The sequence below is a fragment of the Bubalus kerabau genome, chromosome 5 (assembly GCF_029407905.1).
Source record: "Bubalus kerabau isolate K-KA32 ecotype Philippines breed swamp buffalo chromosome 5, PCC_UOA_SB_1v2, whole genome shotgun sequence".
Lineage (NCBI taxonomy): Eukaryota > Metazoa > Chordata > Mammalia > Artiodactyla > Bovidae > Bubalus > Bubalus kerabau.
Genome location: NC_073628.1, coordinates 43,942,659 through 43,964,290, shown reverse-complemented (window position 1 = coordinate 43,964,290; position 21,632 = coordinate 43,942,659). Strand labels below are relative to the sequence as shown.

Here is a 21,632-nt window from a genome sequence, read left to right as displayed (position 1 = left end):
GAGTGACTTCACTTTGACTTTTCACTTTCATGCATTGGAGAAGGAAATGGCAACCCACTCCAGTGTTCTTGCCTGGAGAATCCCAGGGACAGGGGAGCCTGGTGGGCTGCCGTCTATGGGGTCGCACAGAGTCGGACACGACTGAAGTGACTTAGCAGCAGCAGCAGCAGCTTTTATCCATGCACATCCAGAGAAATTCACAAAACAGTCATATACAAAGATGATTTTCACCATATTGATCGTGACACTGAGGAGTTGGAAGTACTTTGGATGCCCATCACTAGAAGAATGAACAAGTAAAATGCACTAGATGAACCAGGTGGTGTTAATGGTGCACAATTTTGTGAATGTACTAAAAATCACTCCAATGGGGAAACTTTTATGGTATGTGATTTATATCTCAATAAAGCCATTATAAGGCACATACAGAGGATCAAGTGATGAACATTCTGGCACACTAGGTGGCAGTCAGAGCAATACATGGGAAGGACATAAAGGAACACACATACGTCTCAAAAACACGGTGTCAATAGATCTTCAAATGCAGGAATGCTATGTCACTTCAGTCATGTCTGACTCCGCAACACTATGGACCAGAGTCCACCAGGCTCCTCTGTCCATGGGGTTCTCGAGGAAAGAATACTGCAGTGGGTTACCATGCCCTCCTCCAAAGGATCTAAAACAGCATTAAATTTCTCAGTAAAAGAAAATAAGAGGGAGTCTCTAATAATTCCCCTTTTCATGCTCACAAGTCCTGCTCTATGTCTGCCTTTGTGATCAAGTGGCCCATGACAATTTTTAAGAATCTATTTACCTTGGATAGCAAAGTATCTCATCTTCTACCAAATGAAGATAAGAGCACAGTTCAGTTCAGTTCAGTTGCTCAGTAGTGTCCAACTCTTTGCAACCCCGTGAATCGCGGCACGCCAGGCCTCTCTGTCCATCACCAACTCCCGGAGTTCACTCAGACTCACATCCATCGAGTCAGTGATGCCATCCAGCCATCTCATCCTCTGTCGTCCCCTTCTCCTCCTGCCCCCAATCCCTCCCAGCATCAGAGCCTTTTCCAATGAGTTAACTCTTCACATGAGGGGGCCAAAGTACTGGAGTTTCAGCATTAAGAACACAAGATCACCCAAATGTTATACTGGGCACCAAAAGCACATTCCTCAATGTGATTTAAAGAATCAGAGTAAGAATACAAAGAAAAATAGCATCCCTAATTCTGGTACTCATAAGAAACCATCCAACAAAGGAATCTACTAGCTCAGGAGATCAGTTGATAACAGATCTACTTACTCTTTTGTTTACCTTCCCTTGAGAAAACAAGCTCATTTGGTTGGCTTAAACAACTTGGGTCTCAAAGTTAATGGAAGGAAAGAAGAAGAATAGGTATTATTAATATGTTCACCAACTTAGAAGATAAGGGTCATTCTCTCTCATCTTTGCCATTTTCTAGAGTATTTGCTCCCAAGCTCCATCCATTCAGTAACTATTCATTAAGCACATATTATATTCTAAACTCTGTGGATACTAGGGATGTCAGTGAACAAGCAAGAATTCTTGCTGTTAAGCAGCTTATATACAGTGCGGGGAAAATGAAGCAAACAAATAAGAAAATTTCTAAATTTTAAAATTTAATTTACTTATATGACCCATGAAAAAGAAAAGAGTACAAGTTAGAGAGGTGAGGGGAAGCTGCATTAACTATAACAGTAAAGACTCTCTTAGGATGTAACAATAGGTTGCTGCTGCTGCTGCTAAGTCGCTTCAGTCGTGTCCAACTCTGTCCGACCCCATAGATGGCAGCCCACCAGGCTCCCCTGTCCCGGGGATTCTCCAGGCAAGAATACTGGAATGGGTTGCCATTTCCTTCCCCAATGCATGAAAGTGAAAAGTGAAAGTGAAGTCGCTCAGTTGTGTCTGACTCCTAGCAACCCCATGGACTGCTGCTTACCAGGCTCCTCCGTCCATGGGATTTTCCAGGCAAGAGTACTGGAGCGGGTTGCCATTGCCTTCTCCGAACAATAGGTTAAGAAGCATATAAGGAGAAGGTGCTAGCCAAGAATATTTTAGGGAAATAGATTTCCAAGACCCCACCCCTGTCCCCCAAAAGTGCTACAGCTATAAAGGACTGCTGCTGCTGCTGCTAAGTCGATTCAGTCGTGTCCGACTCTGTGCAATCCCATAGATGGCAGCCCACCAGGCTCCACCATCCCTGGGATTCTCCAGGCAAGAACACTGGAGTGGGTTGCCATTTCCTTCTCCAAGGCATGAAAGTGAAAAGTCAAAGTGAAGTCGCTCAGTCGTGTCCAACTCTTCGCGACCCCATGGACTGCAGCCTACCAGGCTCCTCCGCCCATGGGATTTTCCAGGCAGGAGTACTGGAGTGGGGTGCCATTGCCTTCTCCAATAAAGGACTAACAAGCATCAAATACTCTACAGAAAAAAGCAATCCAGTGTAAAGAATAAGAAGAGCAGATGAGGTCAGAGAGATACCAGCTTTGTGAGGTGTTTATATTGTACACGGGTGCAGTGAGAAGTGAGAAGGGAAGGTTTTTCTGAATTTTAAGCAGATCAAGAAGCTCTAATTTGGACCAAGAGTATAAGATGAAGAAAAGAGTTAAAATGCCTGTTTCTGGCCTGAGCAACTAGATGAGTGGTTGATGTCTTTTGATGCAAAAGGAAGGCTTAGGGGAGCAATTTGAAAGAGTATTTATAATTGCTTTTTGAATTTAATACTTTCAGTTTACTTTTTTTTTCAAGTTCATCTATCAAATTTCTCCAACTAGTTTACAATCCACTTTGTATTTCTTTTGTATCCTCATGTGCCTAGCATAGCTGATATATAATAAATACCTGCTGAATCTAATTAAATTGAAGTAGCCTTACAAGAAAACATATGAGTCAACATTTTCAAACCGTATGTTTGAAAAATCAAATACAGATGTTTTAATCAAAGACACTGCATGTTTGAAATTAAAAAACAAGTGCTAGAGACAAGCCTGTAGATATATGTTTACAATTTTAAAATGTATGCATTGTTGAATGCTTGGTGGCATAAAGGAAATTGCAGAAAGAAGTTTTCAAAAGACTTACATAGAAAGATTGGTAAATGTCATAAATTATATTTAAACTAAACAGAAATGAACTACACTTGACATCACACCCTAAATAATTGTTAGCAGCAAATTATAAGTTTTGAAAAACTGGAATCCTCAGTCATCGTCACAACCAACTAAATAAAAGGAACTCATGTAAATGCTAACTTTTATGCGTTTTCTTTTAAATCAAACTGTGGCAAAGCTGAATCCTAGCAGCTGGTGTTCTTGTGGGTAATTGGTTCTGGCATATTACCTTCACAAAAACACTTCCATCATCTTATAGACATATCTTGGGCAAAAGCCAGAGAATATATTTAATTCTTTTTTTGTATATCTCCTCTACATTTTGCCCTTTAACAACTAATTCTCTATCAACTCTAAAAATCTGGGGGAAAAAACTATACAATTTTTAAAATTTTACATTTTTCTTTCCAAAATTTGCTAACATAGAACTTAAAGACTTTCACATGGGCATTAATTAAACTGTATTAAACTGTAAGACTTCATAATTTTTAAAACTGCTAGTTAAAGTATAATTTATGACATTTATAGCTAAGGCTGCAAATCACATAGGTTTAATAACTGAGAATTATCCAGGCTTACTTACAGATATTATGAATAATAAGAATAGCCCAAGTGAATGAATCAGTTCAGTTCAGTTGCTCAGTCGTGTCCAACTATTTGCGACCCCATGAATAGCAGCACGCCAGGCCTCCCTGTCCATCACAAACTCCCAGAGTTCACTGAGACTCACGTCCATCGAGTCAGTGATGACATTCAGCCATCTCATCTCTGTCGTCCCCTTCTCCTCCTACCCCCAATCCCTCCCACCATCAGAGTCTTTTCCAATGAATCAACTCTTCACATCAGGTGGCCAAAGTACTGGAGTTTAGCTTTAGCATCATTCCCTCCAAAGAAATCCCAGGGCTGATCTCCTTCAGAATGGACTGGTTGGATCTCCTTGCAGTCCAAGGGACTCTCAAGAGTCTTCTCCAACACCACAGTTCAAAAGCATCAATTCTTCAGCACTCAGCCTTCTTCACAGTCCAACTCTCACATCCATACATGACCACTGGAAAAACCATAGCCTTGACTAGACAGACCTTTGTTGGCAAAGTAATGTCTCTGCTTTTGAATATGCTATCTAGGTTGGTCATAACTTTCCTTCCAAGGAGTAAACGTCTTTTAATTTCATGGCTGCAGTCACCATCTGCAGTGACTTTGGAGCCCCCAAAAATCAAGTCTGACACTGTTTCCACTGTTTCCCCATCTATTTCCCATCAAGTGATGGGACCAGATGCCATGATCTTCGTTTTCTGAATGTTGAGCTTTAAGCCAAGTTTTTCACTCTCCACTTTCACTTTCATCAAGAGGCTTTTGAGTTCCTCTTCACTTTCTGCCATAAGGGTGGTGTCATCTGCATATCTGAGTGAATGAATATCTTCTCATAAAAGCAAAAGCATCAATAGAGATGTCCCTTATTTATAATATATAGTTCTTCACCCACTCCCTAAGACACCTAACATAACACAGTTCACAAAAACAACTAGCAAGATTTATATTCACAACTACACAGTTTAAATACTGTACTGTTTTCTGCTTTGAGACAACTATCAATGTTAAAAAACAGAGATGAGGTTTTATATCTCTCTCTCCCCTAGTAAAGTATAAGGTCCTCAGAATCAGGAACTATACCTTGTTTATTTGGGTAACCCCAATTTTACCAATTATGTCTAACAGAGTAGAAACTCAACAAATGTTTCTTATTCTTTTTTTTTCCCCTAAATTTTGGCCTCAACTTAGCAATCCTTGGAAAGGCAAGAACTTTGTCTTATGATCACCAGAGACACGTCTCAAAGATAGAGCTACCTCCAATTTCTTGCCTTTCTTCAATATTCAGGTCCCATGCAATTCATAAAACCTTCTTGGGGACTTTCCTGGGGGTCCAGTGGCTAGGACTCCAGGCTCCCCATACAGGGTGCTAGGGTTCAATCCCTAGTTGGGGAACTAGATCTCACGTGCAGCAACAAAGACCTACTGCAGCCAAATAAATAACATGAAATGTTGTCGCTGTTCAGTTGCTCAGTCATGTCCGACTCTTTACGACCCCATGGACTGCAGCATGCCAAGCCTCCCTGTCCTTCACCATCTCCTGGAGCTTGCTCAAACGCATGTCCATTGAGTCAGTGATGCCATCCAACCATCTTGTCCTCTGTCATCCCCTTCTTCTCCTGCCTTCAATCTTTCCAGCATGAGTGTCTTTTCTAATGAGTTGGCTCTTCGCATCAGGTAGTCAAAGTATTGGAGCTTCAGTCCTTCCAATGAATACTCAGGGTTGATTTCCTTCACAATTGACTGGCTGGATCTCCTTGCAGTCCAAGGGACTCTCAAGAGTCTTCTCCAACACCACAGTTCAAAAGCATCAATTCTTTGGCACTCAGCTTTCTATACGCTCCAACTCTCACATCCACACATGATACTGGAAAAATAATAGCTTTGACTAAATGGATCTTTGTAAGCAAAGTAATGTCTCTGCTTTTTAATATGCTGTCTAGGTTGGTCATAGCTTTTCTTTCAAGGAACAAATGTCTTTTAATTTTGTGGCTGCAGTCACCATCTGCAGTGATTTTGGAGCCCAAGAAAATAAAGTCTGTCACTGTTTCCATTGTTTCCCCATCTATGTGCCATGAAGTGATAGGACTGGATGTCATGATCTTAATTTTTTTGAATGTTGAGTTTTAAGCCAGCTTTTTTCACTCTCTTCTTTCATTATTACTAACCAAATAGTAATTTACTGTCACCCAACATTGTAGTGGATATATGTGTGTATGTACAAAAGCAACTCAATGTAATGAGAATATAACCAAAAATTAGGTGAAAAGGTATGATTACACTCTCCAAAGAATGATTACTTAATACTATGAGCTACCAAAACTATATGCCATAGTAACAAAAGACGTCACAAAACAATATGCCCCCAATTTTTTATTGGGTATATAATGTATAATGTGAATATGCATCTATGTGTATTTATCTAGGGACATTGGAGGAAAGGGAAGGGGACAAAATAATAAACACTAAAATGTTAGCAATTACTACATGGTAAAACTACAGATAACTTTTACTTTCTTCTTCATGTTTTTCTCTACTTTCGAATTCAGAAACACATACCTAAATACAATAAATAACTTTCGTAAAATAAAAGCTCCCAACATTTAGAAATTTTGTCATTGATGTTAAAATCAGCAACAATCTCAACTCAGTCTAGTGAGCAATATAATAGAGTTCTAGAATTTAGTTATTTCTTAACGATAAATTCAGGCTCTGAAAATATTTCTTACCTATTCCACACTAATCACCTCTTACTTAAATAATAGTTACATAGCAATAGTATAAATAAAAGGCTATATTTAGAGGAAGGGGAGATGAAGATGAAAGAAGATGAAGATACTAAGACTATCATTAGTATCCCAAATATATCATGTACAAATTTATTTGAACACAGTCAAAAATCCATGTGTGAGGTTTTGATCTCATTAAATTTTTAAATTTCAGACCTTGGATGACAAAAGATAAAAGACCAATCTATATTCTGCACTTTCTGAAAAGCTTTTTTAATCCTGAAATGCATTAATCTGGACATAAAAAGTACAAATCTACTTAACAGACAAATGTTACTCCCCACACACAAAAGTTTCACATAAAGGTTTATTCTAGATTGCAAATGCTATCAAAACAGCATAGTACAGCCACTCTGGAAAACAGTTTATCAGTTCCTTTAAAAACTAACCATTCAGCTACCATACAACCTGGCAACTGTATTCCAGGGCATTCATCCCAGAGAAATAAAAATTCCTGTTCACACAAAAACTTGCATGTGAATATTTCTACCATCTTTATTTGTAATAGCCAAAAACTGGAAGCAAGCCAGATGTTCTTCAATAGGTGAACAGTTAAATAAACTAGTACATCCATACCATGGTATACTTACTCGGCAATAAAAAGGAATGAACTACTGATATGCCCAACAACTTGAATCAATCTCCAGAGAACTATGGTGAGTGAAAACAGCTAATGACAAAAAATATGTACTATATAATTCTATTTATAAAACATTCTTGAAATGACTATAGAAACTAAAGAATTACAGAGATAAAGAATAAATTAGTGGTTGCCAGAGGTTGGGCAATAGGAGGGAAAGGTCAGAGGTAAGTACTGGGTTGACCAAAAAGTTTGTTCAGGTTTTTCTGTAACATTTTAGGAAAAACTCAAACTTTTTAGCCAACCCAATAAATGTAGCTACAAAACGGCAACATGAAGAAAATGTTCTCTATCTTGACTATAATAAACATCAATGTAAATATCCTACTTTTGATCTACTATAGTTTTGTAAGATACTACTATTAAGGGAAACTGTAGAGAGTACATGAGATCTATTATTTCTTACAACTGCATAGGAATCTATGATTATTTAAAAATAAAAAGCTTAATCTTAAAAAAACAGAGTATTTTTAGGGCATCTTCCAACACTGATTATATCAATCAAAATCAAATATCTTCTCTCCAGAAATTTCCAGTCTAAACGAGGCAACACAAAAAGTTTGTGGAAATTTACTTAGAATTTAAGAAAAGTGTATAAATACATATAGTATTTGGGTATCAAATTTTGACTATGTGGTCATATAAAAAAGCATGTGCACAACTAAAAGGAAAACAAATGGATTAAAACTCAAATCCATTCTGGGGATGCAGATGTAATATTTTTAAGTTTTTTACAAAATAAGAAAGGAAAGTAGCACCTAGAATAGTTTAGTGCTACTATTATGGTTTCCATAGCACCCTATAATTCATCTTCCAGTTCTTTTCAAACATTATTATTTCTACTGTGACTTTTCCACTAGACAGCAAACTCCATAAATACAAAGACTGTCTTCATCTTGCCTTCTAGCACATAGCACAGTAACTTACACAGAGCAAAAATTAAGTATTTTAAAACTGAAATAAGTTGCTAAATACAACCCTGAACTACAGTCTCCTCTGTTACAGAACTCAAAAACTTATCCTTAGGTAAACAAATAATTATTTATCTTTCCTTAGTTGAATTTTTCAATGTTGCCTATAATTTATGTGAAATAAGTTTAAAAGCTTTTAATACACATATGTTTTTAAAATATGAGCTTAACAATGAAAATCATATACCCTGAGTATATATCTACAGCAAAGAGTATTAAGGCAACATTAATTTCAATTCTGAAAACTTAAGAAATTTTTTAGAAGCCTAGACTATCATATTATTAAATATATTCAGTATATTCAAAAATAGAATCCATGCTATTTTGAAATCCAGGAAAACTGTACATCATAAAAGCTTATCCTTAAATCATTTTTTCCATAAGAAGTTAGCAATAGAAGCAGAATATGAAATGAAATTAAAGATACATAAAGAGAGAATACAGACACAGATATGCACACTACCAAAGATGAAGACCTAAGCTTAAAGGAAAAAAGAATAATGAAGAACACAGGGCAGTGAATCTATTTTCCTCCTGAAATAAGTACAGTTCAGTCATATAATGTAACAGGAATAAACCAGAGAGCATCAAAGCTATTTTAAACATTTAAGTCTATCCTTTAAAACAAAGACAGACAACATTATCAAATTTAAGTACGTTTCCTTTTTTTAAGGGAATTTTATTCAAAAAAAAGGTTTAAAAAAAATGCATGGAAAAACCTCAAATGCAAAAAAAAAAAAAGATTTACTTACCAAGTTGGCCATATAAATTGTGAGCAGCCCTCTCCTGCAAATAATTTTAAGAAGACAGAGAGTAAGACTAAGCACAAATTTGACTTAATAATCACTTCATCATTTTTTTTTAGAAATTTACCAAATCATTTATCAGGAGTGGTGGGAAAGGCGTAGATTATGCAGAACTAAGTTTTTAGTACCATAATTCTACAAGTCATTCTGTTTGGCAGTCATTAAATATTCTGTTTAGTGCTCATTAACTAGAATTCTTTAAAATTACTATTGCCTGGGACTTCCCTGGTAGTCTACTGGTAGAATCCACCTTCCAATACAGGCAATGTATTGGAAAGCCATATGGAGGCTGCTGCTGCTGCTGCTAAGTCACTGCAGTCGTGTCCGACTCTGTGCAACCCCATAGATGGCAGCCCACCAGGCCCCCGCCGTCCCTGGGATTCTCCAGGCAAGAACACTGGAGTGGGTTGCCATTTCCTCCTCCAATGCATGAAAGTGAAAAGTCAAAGTGAAGTCGCTCAGTCGTGTCCGACTCTTAGGGACCCCATGGACTGCAGCCTACCAGGCTCCTCCATCCATGGGATTTTCCAGGCAAGAGTACTCGAGTGGGGTGCCATTGCCTTCTCCACATATGGAGGCAGTATGATGTAATCGAATAATGCTGAAGCGAAGTTAAAAAATCAAGGTTCCAGTTAACTTTCTCTGGTACTCTAGTTTTGTCATTAAAATGAGGAAGCTAGTTATCTAACTTATATTTTTAAATATAAAAACTAATTAAACAAAAAAACTTACATTTATCACTAATATATAAAACACAACATTGGGTCCATCCCGGTTGAAAGGGGGAGGCGCCCTAGGCATACTGGGCCATGCCCCCAGCAATGTCCCTCTTCAGCAGGTCCTAATGTACCTTAGCAGAACAACAGAATTCCACTGCTCCTCTAAACATGAATTTCAAAATCAGTGATACGATGATCTGTAAGGTCCATTTTAAGTCTTCTTTTCTATGATTTATATATACCAATTGAAATTGTTCTTACTAATCCTTACCAATCTTTAGTTCCTATCAAATTCTAAATCAAAGATGTTCCAACAGTACTTATTTTAAATAAATCATATCAAGAAAAATCAGGGTAACATCATCATCTAAAAGTCACACATACATGGAAAAGCTAAATGCTTCTCAAGGATTTACCTGTTCTTTTCAATTCCTGGATTCATATGAACAAAAAAATAGTATTCTTCATTACAAAACCAAAGTAAAAATATTTCTGTAATTTCAGTGGTAGTGCCTGAAAATACATTTCACTATGAAGTGAAATTAAAAGACACTTGCTCCTTGGAAGAAAAGCTATGCCAAACCTAGACAATGTATTAAAAAGCAGAGACATTACTTTGCCAACAAAGGTCCATCTAGTGAAAGCTATGGTTTTTCCAACAGTCATGTATGGATGTGACAGTTGGACCATATAGAAGGCTAAGCGCCGAAGAACTGATGCTTTTGAGCTGTGGTGGAGAAAACTCTTGACAGTCCCTTAGACTGCAAGGAGATCCAACTAGTTAACCCTAAAGGAAATCAGTCCTGAATGTTCATTGGAAGGACTGATGCTAAAGCTAAAACTCCAATATTTTGGCCACCTGATGTGAAGAGCTGATTCATTAGAAAAGACCCTCATGCTGGGAAGGATTGAAGGCAGGAGGAGAAGGGGATGACAGAGGATGAGATGGTTGGATGGCATCACCGATGAGATGGACATGAGTTTGAGCAAGTTCCAGGAGATGGTGAAGGACTGGGAAGCCTGACGCGCTGCAGTCCATGGGGTCACAAAGAGTCAGACACAACTGAGTGACTGAACACCAACAATGCAGTGAACTAATACATGATGCTATCTTCAAAAGCATTTGTTCCACTAATTTCATTCTGTCTCTGATAATAACAGTAACCCAACTCTAGAATCATCACTAGCTTCCATCTGTAACTGTTTATCTTTACTGAGCAAAGATGATCTTGTTTAACCATTACATTTTCACAGACCTGCAATAGTACCTGGCATCTAACAGACACTAAACAAATGGTAGAATTACTAAGCAAAGTGTCACTAGGAATCCAGTCTTACAAGAAGGAATACATTATAGACATATACTGTAGAAATATAATCACAAAAGATAGCCACTAGACAGAGGGACGACTGACTAAAGACACTAATTTATTAGCAAGCAAAAAAATGATCCATTTATATAAAATTTAATAATTTACACAGTATAATTAATATTTTGAAATCAGATTTTATCCTCTCAGTAGTTATACAAAGTATAAAGCAGACACTATTGTCCTCACTCTATTAAAAACCAAGAATCAGAGAAGTGGTTTATTTAAAAATATGAAGGCGGCAAAAAGCAAGTTCTTCTGACTCAAGTTTCACATTCTTTCCAAGGTACTGCTTCTACAGTAGAAAATCTTTACTAAGTTATCTTTCAATTCTAAAATTCACTGATTTGTTTAATACGGTATCCTAGCAGGCTTTTGTGCAGTGAGGATAAACAAAGCCTTGACACAGTCCGCTGCTGCTGCTGCTGCTGCTGCTGCTAAGTCGCTTCAGTCGTGTCCGACTCTGTGCGACCCCACAGACGGCAGCCCACCAGGCTCCCCCGTCCTTGGGATTCTCCAGGCAAGAACACTGGAGTGGGTTGCCATTTCCTTCTCCAATGCATGAAAGTGAGAAGTGAAAGTGAAGTCGCTCAGTCGTGTCCAATTATCAGTAAAATCCAAGGATGTATTGCTATTAGAGTACTTGAAACTATTACGGTCTCAAGCTTCAATGTGTTGTTATTCAGTTGCTCAGTCTTGTCCGACACTTTGCAACCCATAAACTGTAGCTAACCAGGCTCCTCTGTCCATGAGATAGATTTCCCAGGCAAGGATACTGTATCGTTTGCCATTTCCTTCTCCAGGGGATCTTCCTGATCCAGGGATCCAACCCACATCTCCTGCATTGGCAGGCAGATTCTTTACCCACTGAGCCACCTGGGAAGCCCCAAGTATCAATTCACCATTTCCAAATAATGAGGAAGATCACCTCCTTCTCAGCTTTATCTGAATTCCAACCCAAAGCTAACAGCCTCAAGAATGAGAAGACGGTATTTTATTTGGTAGGTTAGAATATCAGAACAGTAATTTATTTTATCACTGAGGAAGATGACCTCCTCCTCAGCTTTATCTGAATTCCAACCCAAAGCTAACAGCCTCAAGAATGAGAGGACGGTATTTTATTTGGCAGGTTAGAATATCAGAACAGCAATTTATTTTATCACTTCTCCAGAGATGGTCACTTCCTCCAGTATTACAGGAAATGGATAAGTTGATTAAATACCATTTTATTATTTAACACTTGACTGTATCTAGCCTAAGTCTGACGACAAACAAGTCACTGCCTTCCTAGTGAGTAAATTCTCTCTGGAAACCAAGTAACACATTAAAACACTGCTACAACATTGATGGGGAAGCGGGGAGATGTCAGTTAGAAAAAAAGTGGGCCTAGAGGAAGGGCAGGGGCCAAGGAGGACAATAACTTTTTAAACTTCACAGGAGGCTCTGATACACAAATACTTCCATTCTTCTAATCTAATCACTAGATTAGAAGACTGGTGAAACTCGGTGAATAAGCAACCTAAAGTTAGTCAAGTATTTCTTTCAACCACAGATAAGCTCTTTTTTTGGATGGGGAAAGGAGGTGAATCTTTTAAACTTCCATCAAAAATGTAAGTAGTGTGTACATCAAGGGGTACTATCTAAAAAAGTATTAAGAACCACTGTTGTAAGAACTGTGCAATCAGAGTATCACTATTCCTTATGGGGAAATATTAAAATAATTACATTTTCTTAACATCGCAGTAGAGTAAAAGGTATCCTCACATTCTACTGAAATTTCAAGGATTATCTTCTAATGACATTATTTTGTCTAATTAGATGGACGATAATGCTTTTTATTTTCTGGAAACTTTAGTGTAAATATTCTTTAGTAAACTTTCTCAAACTTCTGAATGACACTGTATGTAACACATTTCATAACTCAGGTCACTAGGGAATACAGTAGGTATTAGGTATTAGTAGTGTAACTTCTAAATATTTATATATACATATAAAATATGTCTGTGTTCAATGGATAAGGAGAAATTAGAGATTAAAGAAAAACAAAGTGAATGTTCCTAAACACTAAGTTTACCAAGATATTTTATTTAATCATTTCAGAAAGTCTTTCAAAATAAAATAGAATTTCATTTGTCAAAATATTTCAGAACAGTATAAAATACTTCTTTAAGGCACAGGAATGGGTAAGACAAACTTCTAGACTAGAGAAAGACTCCATAATTATATTCTATGGTATACAGTGGATAATAGAGAGGCAAGCTTTTCAGAAGACTGGAAGGTAATCTCATTTTCTTCCTGTGAATATGACACTGAAACTTGAAGATACCAATAATTTATAGGCCTGTTTATAGGTATTCTTTTACCCACATAATACATAGTTGATTCCTTTTGGTCACATCTGCTTAGGAGTTTCATAATGACAACAATGTAATTTAACAACTTAAACCATGAATATGCTTAGAATAAATACCCAATTTTTGATACTTTAATCCATGTCCTTGTTTGAGCACCCTGCAGTTTTAACTTATCTAAACTAATACTAAATATCAAAGCAAATCCACAACAACTCTACAAAACAAAATCCATCAGAACAACTTCTTTCTGAACCACAAACAAAGCACTTCCTAGAAAAAGAAAGAGAAGACTAGTTCTTAACAGCCCACCTAGGGATAAACTAGATGTTACCAAAGCTTCCTGCTGAGTTACTAAGATCACAGTTCTTTGTGGCACAAATTTTTTAAGCAACCCTGGAAACAACTTCAAAGCTTTTGCAGAACCCCATAGTGATGCGATTAAGATTTAAGTAAGCTGCCCTCTTACAAGGTGTTAGGAACTAGCTGGCAAAGCATGTTTAATTCTGTAGATGGAAGGAGACTGAGAAAGATGGACAGATGGATGGATGGGTGGATGGATGAATAAAAGGATGCATGAGTTGGAGACAGAGAGAAAAAAGTTGTGAGGAAATAAATTTAAACCAATATAGATGAAAACATATTCATGAATATAGATAGATTTTCACTAATATATCTATACGTATATAACACACACACACACACACACACACACATATGTATCCATCATACATATTTGTGTATATAACCATGTTGTATGCTTGTACCTCATTAAATGCTTTTTTAAAAAAGATGATTATACAATTGAGTATAAAGCGTATAACTTTAGTAAAGATTTCATTATTGAATAGAGCTTCAGAGATTTAAAATTTTAAATTATCATGATTTGCTAACTTGGAAAAAAACTGTTAATCCTCCACATTCTTTTTCTTCTATCCTTTCTAATATATTACTGATATTTACTTTTAAAAGGATGAACTAATAACTGATCAATTAATTTAAAAATTGGTTCAAAACTAATTCCTTAAATGTTGCTATTTCCCAACTTCTAACCTCAGGCTTCCTATTCTGAGCTTTGAGACTTTAATCTTCAATAGCTTCAATAATCACCTACGGGAGGAAACCTCCAATTTTATTTATATAACTACCATGCTTTTCCTGAATCTAGATTCACACTTCAAGCTGCCTACTGGCCACCTCCAACAACATATCATTGACTTTCTTTGGGAACTAAAGGCATAATTATAAATTCCTCTTCCTTAAACGCTACAATATTAATATGTTTCATTTGGGGCCAGATGTAATAATTTTGAAATACACCTATCTTCAACCTTTGTAAATTAGCTTTATTTCTTTATAAGTTGTTTTATAGTGTATTCTAGTTTTAAAAACTCTGGTAGATTATTTTCTACCAGATCCTACTCAGTAATCTGAGTAGGTTACTCAGGTATCTTGATCTTTAATGAGATCTTAAGAAAAATTTGTTGCTAAATAAAAAATGTTTTCAAAGCAAGTAAGACCACTTGTTAACTTTTGCACAATTTCAGATAAACAGAGACCAGACTTCCTTAAAGTAATATACACTATACAACAACTTATAAAGAAACAAAGCTAAAAGATTTGCTTTTCTATGTTTTATTGTTAAAGCCAAAAAAGTTTTTTAAACTTGCATTTTAAAAAGTCACTAGCTTCTGACCAATACTGTAAAATTTAATTTTAAAAATTTTAATTAGACCCCAAACAATTTGTGCTTGATGTACATATATACACACAACGCTTAAAAAAAAAAAAACTTAGAGCTATTTCCAGGTTTTTTAGTTGCATCATCTAATAAAGAACAGAACTAAATCAACACCTGTCACAAAAAGTTCAACTACTAAACAATCACATCATGATAAGGATCATTTGTTCTTCAGAAACTATGGGATAATACTCATAAAGAAGTTAAAATCTGAGATAGAGAGAGAGAAGCCACTCAGTCATGTCTGACTCTTTGCGACCCCATGGACTATAGGCTACCAGGCTCCTCCATCCATGCGATTTTTCAGGCAAGAGTACTGGAGTGGGCTGCCATTTCCTTCTCCAGGGGATCTTCCCGATCCAGGGATTGAACCCAGGTCTCCTGCATCACAAGCAGATGCTTTACCATCTGAGCCACTAGAGAAGCCTCAAATTCTAATCAGGTCTCAAACAGAGTAAACCCACTCCAATTAATATTTAGAACAAGTCATAATCTAGGACAAATTTTCTATGAATCCCTAGTGTCTGTGAATAAAATACTAGTGCAATAGCTCACTTAAATAAATAAAAACAGAAAGCTTAAAAAACAGTTTACTATGCAATGTAAAAGGAGAATAGGAAACAAACTACTTCCAGGAAACCTCTTTATGCCTTAAGGAGTTATAGCTTTTAATATTAATAACACAATTTTATTTTGCTACTATCATGGTATTTAAATAAATGTTACTCTTCAAAAAAGAGTTTGACTTTTGGAAAAATTTAAAAAGAAATAAATACATAAAAATGAAATTCTTACAAAAAAATTCTTCTTCCAGTTTCCAGTTTCCATGTAAGGAACTTGGAAGTGATCAGTTCAGTTCAGTCGCTCAGTTGTGTCTGACTCTTTGCGACCCCATGAATCGCAGCACGCCAGGCCTCCCTGTCCATCACCAACTCCCAGAGTTCACCCAGACTCACGTCCATCGAGTCAGTGATGCCATCCAGCCATCTCATCCTCTGTCGTCCCCTTTTCCTCCTGCCCCCAATCCCTCCCAGCATCAGAGTCTTTTCCAATGAGTCAACTCTTCGTGTGAGGTGGCCAAAGTACTGGAGTTTCAGCTTTAGCATCATTCCTTCCAAAGAAACCCCAGGGCTGATCTCCTTCAAAATGGACTGGTTGGGTCTCCTTGCAGTCCAAGGGACTCTCAAGAGTCTTCTCCAACACCACAGTTCAAAAGCATCAATTCTTCGGTGCTCAGCTTTCTTCGCAGTCCAACTCTCACATCTGTACATGACCACTGGAAAAACCATAGCCTTGACTAGACAGACCTTTGTTGGCAAAGTAATGTCTCTGCTTTTGAATATGCTATCTAGGCTGGTCATAACTTTCCTTCCAAGGAGTAAGCGTCTTTTAATTTCATGGCTGCAGTCACCATCTGCAGTGATTTTGGAGCCCCCAAAAATAAAGTCTGACACTGTTTCCATCACTTGGTCCTAAAACCAAGTAAAAAGCTGAACAAACTGAAAAGTCAACTTCCACAAGAAAAGTAAGGTCACACTACAAACTGCTGCCCCCTAAACTGCAGAAACTGCAAGCAGATACAGAGACTAAGACCATAACAGAGCACAAACTCACAAGGTGAAAGCTCTGAGGGAGTGAGTCAGGAGAGGACAATCTGCACTGTCACTGATACACAGCAGGGGGTTCAGTGTGGGAGTTAGGATAAACAGAGGGAGGCACAGTCTGGGAGTTAAAAATTCCACAGGTATTGGTCTTAAGAGGGGCCCACACTTTTGTGAGTCTTACCTCCAGGAGCTTGACTATCACATCTTATAGAAAAACCTGAATGAACGTTTTTGCCAATCCAATACATAAGACTGGAAGATAAAAATCAGAACAAAGAACAAACACAACAAAGGAAAAACAGTAACAAATATGGTGGAAATCAATCCAACTATATCAACAATCACTTCGCTAGCTATGTGCATGCTCGGTCGTGTCTGACTCTGCAACCCCACTGACTATAGCCTGCCTGTCTCCTCCGTCCATGGAATCTTCCAGGCAAGAATACTGGAGTGGGTTGCCATTTCATACTCCAGGGGATCTTCCTGAACCTAGGGATCCAACCCACATCTCTTGGGTCTCCTGCATTGGCAGGTGGATTCTTTATCACTGCACCAATTACTCTGAATGACAGTTAAAAGACGGATTGTCAAAGCTGATCTAAAACATAACCCAATTATATGTCAAATACAAGAAACCTTTAAATATATATATATACATAGAGATTAAAGTAAATATGCATGAAGAAATGCCCCATAACATACATATATCATCAAGGAAATGCAAATTAAAACAACAATGAGATACTACAACACACATATTAGGAAGGTCAAAATTCAGATAATACTAAATGCTGGTGAAGACATGGAACAACAGGAATAGTGAGGATACAAAATGGCCCAGACCGTTTGGAAGACAGTAGGCAGTTTCATACAAAATTAAACAAACTCTTAGTATATGATCCAGCAATCACAACCCTTAGCAATCATCCAAAGGAGTTGAAAATGTTTGTCTACATAAAAACCTGCACCTGAAGGTTTACAGCAGCTTTATCCACGATTACCAAAACTTGGAAGCCATCAAGATGTCTGTCAGTAGGTCAATGGATACATAAACTGGTACATCCAGACCATGTAATATTATTCAGCTCCAAAAAGAAATGACCCATCAAGCCATGAAAAGACATGGAGGAAACTTAACCGCATATCACTAAGTAAAAGATGTTAATCTGAAAAGCCAACATACTGTATGATTCCAACTACACAACATTCTAGAAAAGATAAAACTATGGACACAGTTAAAAAAAATAGTGGTTACTAGGGGTTGAGGGGAGAGAAGGATTAATAAGCAAGCACAGAGGATTTTTAAGACAGTGAAATTCCTCTGCAAGATACTATAATGGTCTATATGTGTCCATATACTTTGTCCAAACCCATGAATATACAAAACCAAGAACCCTAATGTAAATTATAGATTTGGACTGATAATGACATGTCTATCTTGGTACATCAATTGTAACGAACGTACCACTCTGTTGGGTGATATTGATAATTAGAGAGGCTATAAGGGATAGGCTACCCACTCCAGTATTCTTGGGCTTCCCTGGTGATTCAGACAATAAAGAATCCACCTGCAGTGTGAGAGACTTCGGTTCAAATCATGGGTTAGGTAGATCCCCTGGAGGAGGGCATGGCAACCCACTCCAGTATTCTTGCTTGGAGAATCCCCACGGACAGAAGAGCCCGGTAGGCTACAGTCCATGGGGTCATAAAGAATCGGCCATGACTGAGCAACTAAGCACAGCACATCACATCCATGTGTAGGGATCAGGATATATGAAAAATCATTATACTTCCCCTTTAATTTTGCTTTGAACCTAAAACTCCTACCCCTAAAATATAGTCATTTTAAAAAGGGAGTGGAGGACAATCTTTTTAAAGTAACACAGTGTCACCATCTACCCAAAAAAAAAAAAAAAAAATTCAAATAATAGAAAAGAATGCAGGAAAAGGAACAGAGAGAGAAAAAAAGAAGAAAAATAGTAATGAAACAGTGGATCTAATTTAGTCACATCATAATAAACATACCAAATGTTAATGGACTAATTAATCTAATTAAAAGACAAAAATTAGTAAAAATAGACTTAAAACACCAAGACCCAGGGAATTCCTTGGCAGTTGAGTGGTAAGGATTTGGCTTTCACTGCAATGGGCCTGGGTTCAATACCAAGTCAGGGAAATGACAATCCTCCAAGTCACATGGCTTGGCCAAGAAGTAACTCCTTAATTTTTAAATACAAAATTTTTAAAAATTAAAAAATAAAAATCCAAGACCCAATTACATGCTATCCACAAAAATCACATTTCAAATATAAAACTAAGGGATTTGAAATTAACTGGAAAGAAATTCAATACAATGCAAGCACAACATGGCTGGAGTGGTTATAGCAATACCAAATAAAACACAATTCAGAGCAAAGGGAATTATCTGAGCTATAGAGAAACATCTTATATTGATAACAAGTTCAATTTATGATTGAAGAAAATGACAACCATAAATGTGTATATACCAAACTGACAGCATTAAAGTGAGAACCAGACAAATCCAGAACCACAGAAGGGTGATTTTAATACCTTTCTCTCAGTAAATAATAAAACTAGACAAAAAATTCAGTAACAATGTAGATTGGTAGTTTTCAACAAAGGGGAGATTTATCCCATGGGGATAATTGTACTCATCTCACACGCTAGTAACCTAATGCTCAAAATTCTCCAAGCCAGGCTTCAACAGTACGTGAATCATGAACTTCCAGATGTTCAAGCTGGATTTAGAAAATGCAGAGGAGCCAGATATCAAATTGCCAACATCGGTTGGATCAGCAAAAAACAAGACAGTTCCAGGAAAATATCTACTTCTCCTTTATTGACTATGCCAAAGCCTTTGACTGTGTGGATCACAATCAACTGGAAAAGTCTTAAAGAGAGGAATACCAGACTACCTGACTTGCCTCTTGAGAAATCTGTATGCAGATCAGGAAGCAACAGTTAGAACTGGACATGAAACAACAGACTGGTTCCAAATAGGGAAAGGAGTACATCAAGGCTGTATATTATAACCTTGCTTATTTAACTTATATAGAGTACATCATGAGAAACACTGGGCTGGAGGAAGCACAAGCTGGAATCAAGATTGCCAGGAGAAATGTCAATAACCTCAGATATGCAGATGACACCACCCTTATGGCAGAAAGTGAAGAGGAACTGAAGAGCCTCTTGATGACAGTGAAAGAGGAGAGTGATAAAGTTGGCTTAAAACTCAAATATTCAGAAAACTAAGATCATGGCATCCGGTCCCATCACATCATGGCAAATAGATGGGGAAACAATGGAAACAGTGACAGACTTTATTTTCTTGGGCTCCAAAATCACTGCAGATGGTGACTGCAACCAAGAAATTAAAAGACACTTGCTCCTTGGAAGAAAAGTTATGACCAACCTAGACAGCATATTAAAAAGCAGAGACATCAGTTTGCCAACAAAGGTCCGTCTAGTCAAAGGTATGGTTTTTCCAGTAGTCATGTATGGATGTGAGAGTTGGACTATAAAGAAAGCTGAGTGCTGAAGAATTGATGCTTTTGAACTGTGGTGTTGGAGAAGACTCTTGAGAGTCCCTTGGACTGCAAGGAGATCCAACCAGTCTATCCTAAAGGAGATCAGTCCTGAATATTCATTGGAGGGAGTGATGCTAAAGCTGAAACTCCAATACTTTGGCCACCTGATGTGAAGAACTGACTCATTTGAAAAGACCCTGATGCTGGGAAAGATTGAAGGCGGGAGGAAAAGGGGATGACAGAGGATGAGATGGCTGGATGGCATCACCGACTCAATGGACATGAGTTTGAATAAGCTACAGGAGTTGGTGATGGACAGGGAGGCCTGGCGTGCTGCAGTCTGTGGGGTTGCAAAGAGTCAGACACGACTGAGCGACTGAACTGAACTGATCCCATGGGGACATGTTTCCTATGGAAACATTATTTGTTGTCCCAATTTGGTGGGGAGGGGAAGGGAGTGCCAATGGTATGTATGAATACAATACACAGAACAGTCCTCTCCCAAACAAAGAATTATCTGGTCCAAAACAAGTCAATAGTGCCAGGATTGAAAACCCATCCTAGATATGATAAACTATATCAATTTGACCTCATTAATATTCTTAAAATGCTAGCAACAGGCTAAAATAAAGCACAAAAACCCACATGATCATAGCAATGGATCCAGGAAAGACATTTAACAAAATGCTATACCCATTTATGATCAAGGCTCTCACAAAACTAGGAATACATCTGAACTTCCTAAACTTGATAAAGAGTATCTTAAAAAAACACCCTACAGGTAACACCATATGTAAAGGTGAAAGACTGAATTCCTTCTCCTAAGATCAGGAACAAGGGAAGGATGTACCAACACAATAAAAGGAAATAAAAGATGTACAGGCTGGAAAGCAAAGAATAAAATTGTCCCTATTTGCAACAACATTATTTTCAATGTAAAAAATCTCAAGGAATATGCAGAAAAACTTATTAGAACTAACAAGTAAATTCCACAAGAACCCAGGAATCAAGATCACATTCAAAAACTCAATACATTTCCATGTATAGCAACAAACATGTGAAAAATGATACTAAAAATATAGTATGCCCCTACCTCACATCACAGACAAAAATTAACTTAAAATGGATCAAAGACTGAAATATGAAAATTAAAATTATAAAACTCTTAAAAGAAAACAGAGACAATCTTTGTGACCTTAGATTTGATAATGGGCTTCTTAAATATGACACAAAAATACAATAGAATAAAATATATAAATTGGACTTCCTCAAAATGTAAAATGTATGTTCTTCAAATGACATGATCAAGAATATAAAAAACAAGGCACTGAATGGGAGAAAGTATTTACCAGTCCTATATCTCATAATGGCTTTTAT

At 37.3% G+C, this 21,632-nt stretch overlaps 1 protein-coding gene across 2 annotated transcripts in view; it reads right to left on the bottom strand.

Moving 5' to 3' along the window:
* The window catches only part of TMEM135 (transmembrane protein 135), a 262,307-nt gene that overhangs the window by 193,991 nt on the left and 46,684 nt on the right, over positions 1–21,632 (bottom strand). For both annotated transcript variants that reach the window (XM_055581570.1, XM_055581569.1), the window contains exon 4: positions 8,869–8,902. In XM_055581570.1, coding sequence (XP_055437545.1) covers positions 8,869–8,902 — 34 coding nt within the window. The remainder of the gene's footprint in view (positions 1–8,868; positions 8,903–21,632) is intronic.